At 38.9% G+C, this 6234-nt stretch overlaps 1 protein-coding gene across 5 annotated transcripts in view; it reads right to left on the bottom strand.

The window, feature by feature from the left end:
* The window catches only part of Nhsl1 (NHS like 1), a 216178-nt gene that overhangs the window by 17181 nt on the left and 192763 nt on the right, over positions 1-6234 (bottom strand). For 3 of the 5 annotated variants that reach the window (XM_055601998.1, XM_055601999.1, XM_055602002.1), the window contains exon 5: positions 2598-2729. The exons of the other annotated variants lie outside the window; for them this stretch is intronic. In XM_055601998.1, the coding sequence (XP_055457973.1) occupies positions 2598-2729 (132 nt within the window). The remainder of the gene's footprint in view (positions 1-2597; positions 2730-6234) is intronic. 5 annotated transcript variants of the gene reach the window in all.

Raw genomic sequence — 6234 nt, 5'->3', positions numbered from 1 at the left:
AATAATAATAATAATAATAATAATAATAATAATAATAATAATAATAAAATAATCTTCCTCCAAAAATCCTAACTCTCAGGTTTTAGGTTTCGTATAGCAGACAGAGGACAATTCATACAGAACACTTGTGTGGATGTATATCTTTATCGTGGCCAAAATATCCTTACACTCTGCACAAAGTCGTTTAGAAACTACTTTGGTTGGAAAAGCAACCTTAGTGGCTTTCAAAGAGCCCAGGTGCCTGGTTTTATGGGTCACTCCTTTGAGGGACAGCTTCTGAAAAGGCCAGTTCATAAGAGAATGTTACCTGAGCATTATAAGGGATCAGCCCATCAAACAATTGCACATACAAGCATTGATTTTTTTCCCACATGTATGACCTGTAACCTCAAGAGGAGAAAAGGCTTGAAAGAATAAGATACAACTAAGTTTTGAAGAGAGAAAAAGTATTCACATGTCATTAATGCATAGATTTATAGACAGTTCATGGAGGACGCAGTTACCATGTAGTACTTGTACCAAAGACAGACTTGAAAAATTCCAGTCTTTTTTGTTTTGTTTTTATTTGTTCTGTTGTTGTCTGTTTCTTTCCTTTTTTGTAGCCCATGGAATTTTGCTTCATCGTCCCAAGTGCTAGGTCTCACTCTGTAGCCAATAGCAATTCTCCTGCTTCAACCTTCCAAGCACTGGAATTCCAGGTGCGAATCACCATGCCCGGTTCTGCCTTTGTTGTACTTTGTTTGTTTTGTGTTGTTCTTTCTCTAGTGTGTGAGGTGTACCCATAGAGGGGGTATGTGCTTGAGACTGCAAGTGCTGCCCCCCCCGGTCAGAACTAAGGTAAGCTCCCTTCACCTCGAAAACATTTCTCCAGACCCTGCCTTTGGTTTTAAACCCCAGCACTGGAACCAGGTCACTGGAGCTAAGTGGAGCCTAGGCAAAGCACTAATATTCTTATCCAAGTGTTTCTACAATCCATAAGGGAGGGTATAAACACTCTAGGACTGGATGCTGATACAGGGGGAAGGCCAGTTGAGAAAGAGTGGAACTGTCCTTCCTCCTCCAACTTATTTAATCCACGACCCCAGAGGGAAATGAATACATGCAATCTGTTTTAGCCCTGGAAGCTAAAACAAGATCTCAAGGTGCTATAATTAATAATATCAGTGTTGCTAGAATAAGCTCATTTTGACTAAAAGACTTGTAAGCAATTTCAGAGATAATGATTCTTGCATTTCTCAAGTGTAATCTTCAACAGTAAGTAAAAGTAAATTAAAACATCAGTTTAGGGGGCTGGAGAGTTGGCTCAGCAGTTAAGAGTACTGTCTGCTCATCCAGAAGACCCAAGTTCAATTCCCCACACCCACACGGGATCCACGTGGCAGCTCACAACTGTGTGTAACTCCAAGATCTGACACCCTCACACAGACATGCATGTAGGTAAAACACCAATGCACATAAAATAAAAATAAATAATTTAAAAAAACCATTAAGTTAAAGTAACTGTTATGAAGGACATGCATAGGCTGACTAAAGAGGAAGAAGTGAATTATGTCCCCAAATAATAACAGTGGCCATTTTCAGAGTGCTGGGGACCAGTTATGCCTTATTATCAACTCAGTCCTCAAACAACCCTATGAGGTAGACTCTGTTAAGGTCACCATCCCATCTGTAGAAGGAAGAAGGAGGTCCAGAGAGGTGGAGTGATACGTCTAGGGTTCAAACCTTAGCAGCCTGGAGCAGAAGCTGTGATAAGTTGGCCCTGCCACTGTCCTGCTGCGCCCCATTGACATACAAGAGAAGAAAGTGATTACAGTAGGCACATAACAGCATTATCACAGAATATGGAAAAATAAGCATGAACACAACAGGCAAGCAAAGAGTGAGCTAACAACTCCCACCAGCCTCATATGTTTTTAAGTTAAACAAAAGAAGCTGTGAAATTGTTTGCTTTAGATGGAGATACATATATGAACATATTTTATACTTCTGTTACATGTATTTATTGCATGTGTACATGGCTGCCATGGCACACATGTGTCAGTCAGAACACAGCTTTCAGGAGTTGGTTCTCTCCTTCCACTCTGTGAGGCCCAGGGACCAAACTGAGGTCATCAGCCTTGGCAGTGGGCGCCTTTTCCTGCTGAACTATTTCAGCACCTCGCCACCACTTTCCATATCACTGACATTTACCACTAACTAACCTCACAGTGCCACCTCTTAGGACAACACACCACTAGCATTGCCAGGATACCTGGAAAGCACTTCTCCTAAGGTAGAATCTTAGAGGTTTCTATCTGTGAGAACCGGAGATCTAAATAAAAGATCTAAATGATCTAAGTTGAATCATAGATATAACCACTGCTCAGGGTCCCTGGAGATGATGACGGACTTCTCAATTCCCACTGTGCTAGGTTTCCACAGAGCCTCTTTCTATCATTCTTGCCCAGTGCAGCTCCACTGCCTAGGGTGTAACATTCACCCAAGCCCTCATCCAGAAGCTGGCTATCAGAACGTGTGGATGTGACAGCCCCTGTGGTTAGTCTGGTAAATTCAAGCAGCAAGGAAGGGCAACAGCCTGCAATGCTGATGAGCCATACCTAGCTCCTTCTGAATGATGTCAGGGATTCCTGTAATAGTCTTTCTCCTTTTGACTTTCTTCGGTCGTCTTACCAGAGTGTCTGTGTAAATTAGAGACCGCCGAAGGCTGGCCTGACGATCGAAATTCTCCCCTAACGTAGAATAGTAGAACAAGCAAAGCAATGTTATTGTCAAGCAAGCTGACACCATGCACGTCCTTCCAGAAGCTTGTAAAATTATAAGAAAGTATTAATAATGAGGTTAGCCAGTCACATGATGATGGAGGCTGAAGGAAGAAAAAAGAAGAAAAGCACATTATCATCAGAAGGCTGTTTCCAGTGTCTGCTGTGTGTCCTCCAGAGGAAGGCACCTCTGGCTCACTTCCAAAGGACCTGCAAATTTGTTAATAACACACTGTGAGAGCGATTCTTTGTCACTTGACACACATTACCTGACATGTGACTGCTTCATAAAGTGCCCTGATCACAAAGATCAGTCTTTACATCAGTGTATATTAATGGCAATAAATAGGTGCATTCATCCAGTCACTCCAGAGACCAGTCTTATGCACGTTGTATTACAACGTGTTAAAGTCTGAGCTTATCAAACATTGGCTAAAAAGGCTAACAATTTAGATGTGGAGTGAAATCATAGCAGTGGTTCTCAACATATGGGCTGCAATCCCTTTGGGGTTGATGAGCCTTTCAGGAGGGTTACATATCAGATACCCTGGATATCCGATATTTATACTTGGACTTATAACAATAGCAAAATTATAGTTATGAAGTAGCAAGGAAATAATCTTATGGTTAGGACTTATGAAGAACTGTATTAAAGGCTTGCAGCATTAGGAAGCTAGAGAGCCACTGCACTATAGTATAAGAGGCAATTATAATGGAAACAAAAAGGCCTTATAATGACAATGTACTATCATCACAATGCAACCCAGCAACACTGCTACTGTTGAAAATGAACTCTGTAACTTTTTAAGGTGTCAGAGGGCTTGAACCCAGGGTCTTACCAAGGCAAGTTCTCTATCAGTGAGCTGTATTCCCACTTCCTGTCAGCATCTTTTAAAGTTAATCCCATTTCAGACAATAGAGAGTTTTCCCAGAGTTCGAGCCGATTAGCACATTATGGGAAACTAGAAAATAATAAGGTATCTGAAAGCTTCAGTTTACAGACTGGTCTTTTCTCAACTATTTGACATTTGATTAAAGGAAGTTGCAGCATTGCCTTTTTATGGAGATACTACTTTTAAAATGAGAGTATAATAAATATATGCATTATATATTCACATAAATCACATACTTCCATCATCTTATACATGAGAAAGTATAAAATTGATCACTCCTATTTAGTAATATTGTCATATCTTCAAAGTGGCTATGTGGTAGATAATGCAACTTCCACCTCATAGGAATGAAGTGTGATCCTGGTCCCGTTAAAACAACACACGATCCACTAAGGACTGGTCTAATAAAGGCTTGTAAACTTGCACATCTTTGCAACTTTGCTCTGAACAGAGAAAAGCAGAAGCAATTCATAGCAAGGCCTGAAACATCAGTAGACACCATTCAGTGATAAACAAGCCGCACGGATACAGTGCTTGGACAGTGCTGAAAAGCAGAAGTTGTTCAGGGGTTGTTTTGTTTTGTTTTTTTGTTGTTGTTTTGTTTGTTTTAGAAGAAAAGATACGCCTTCTATGTAGACAGTAAAAATGGGCAAAATATTACTATTAAAGTTGTATCTAGTCTCTAATATTAAAGTTGTATCTAGTCTCCAATATTTTCTGCCTATGGAGTAAGGAAACAAACAAACAAAAACCCATCACCTAAGTACTAAGAAAACTATGAAGCAAACCGTATGAAGATGAAAATCCATCTACAACATTCACATTACGACCTAAAATGGCTTTGGCAGTGTTCATTAAGTAGCGGGTATTATTCGTGTACCCTGGCATCCTCAAAAACACTCACCTAAGGTCCAGCATCATGTAGTTAGAAGACAATTATCAGTTGAACTAAATTGTTCCCTTTCACTCATACACAGTATTCAGCTCAAACATCAGTGCAAAACAATTTGCAAATGTTTTCCGAGTGTGTTGACCCGTACACTTGTCTTTTAGGTAGAAGACTTGATTCACATTACAGATGATGGGATTCAGTCACATGTTCTATTTAAAACATTTCCCCTTCTTTAGACATACCAAATCTCTACAAGACTGTAACTAAAGGGATTAAATCTCCTTGCAGGCCAGCAGCTCATTGTTTCTGTTCTGCATTTCTAAGCTTGATAGGCTATACTCTGGACTTAAAGCCATATATGTATTGGCATTTGTTTTTCCAAAGCCTTTCTAAAAAATCAAGTTAGAGGGTCAGTAATCAACCAAATTAATAAGCATGTGACCATATCTTACAAGCAGTGGCATTTGTTTCTAAAGTAATCTAGAATATTAGAAATACATAATTTAATAAGCAGAAGGCTGAAGCACCTGTGCCAATCCAACCTCCCAAAGTGAAAGCTTTAAACTTACTGCTTCTTAGGACCAGACTAGAGAAACGTATCCTTTAGAAATATGTGTGTCTACACGAACAGGAAGATCCAGAAAACAGATCAATATGCACACAGCTGTTAAGCTGACGTTGACATTCTGTGAAAATGCTAACAACTCAATTAAAAACAGACTGTGTTTTACAGGTCTCAGGCTGTCCACTTCATAATTAGCATTCATTCACCTTGTGTGGGTGGCATTTGAAAGCCTCCTTTTATATCCGCATAATCCAAATCTACTTAGCAGCCAAACAGGTAAGTATGAAAGCTCAGAGAAAGAACTCAGTGATCCATTTACGAAGATGAATTTCACTACAATCACTTCTTTATGCCTGAAAACTCTATTTTCATTGTCCTCATTTCAAGGCAGAAGAACCTTTTACTCCAATTCCTTTAAGGGTTGTCATGTTTCATGGCATAATATGCATAGTTTAATATTATTTTGATGGTTTTAATCATATATAATTATATTTCTTTTGCATGTAATCCATCAAATGACTCATTTTCTTGTAGAAAATATAAGCATACTGATGTCTAATGGAATAGGCAGCAAGCACCACACTGTTCTGTAACATACATACTTATAAAAATAATACTTTAAAGATGTGAGCTGGATGGAAGGAAGATGTGCTCAAAGAGATCGGCAATGCTATTTAAAAAGAAAATGGATTAAACTGTCATGCTGTTTCTTTAAGGCTGAGTTAGTAAAAATGTAAAAAAATGTACATGGAATTGAAAATAATTCATGTACTTATTAAATTTCTATGGAAATTCTAAATGTTAATTTCTAAATATACTCTAAGATTTTTTTTTAATAAATCATATCTAAATGTTATTAGCCCTTGCAAGTTTACTGGTACTATGGCAACAGGCCTTCCCATAGTAATAGCCTCAGAAAATAGAAGGATGCTTTAGATTTTTAATCTAATTGTTAATGAAAACTGCTTCCTTTTGGTCAGCCAGATCTAAGGACACAGGAACCAGGCTTTGTGTGGATTTCGTGTATATGACGCTCATCACTTATTCATGGTTGTACAGATGGTGGATGCTACTGGTTTGTGTGTGTGTGTGTGTGTGTGTGTGTGTGTGTGTGTGTGTGTGTGT

The sequence above is a fragment of the Psammomys obesus genome, unplaced genomic scaffold, assembly GCF_907164565.1.
Source record: "Psammomys obesus unplaced genomic scaffold, mPsaObe1.curated_primary_1811, whole genome shotgun sequence".
NCBI lineage: Eukaryota > Metazoa > Chordata > Mammalia > Rodentia > Muridae > Psammomys > Psammomys obesus.
This window is presented reverse-complemented; position numbering and strand designations above follow the sequence as displayed.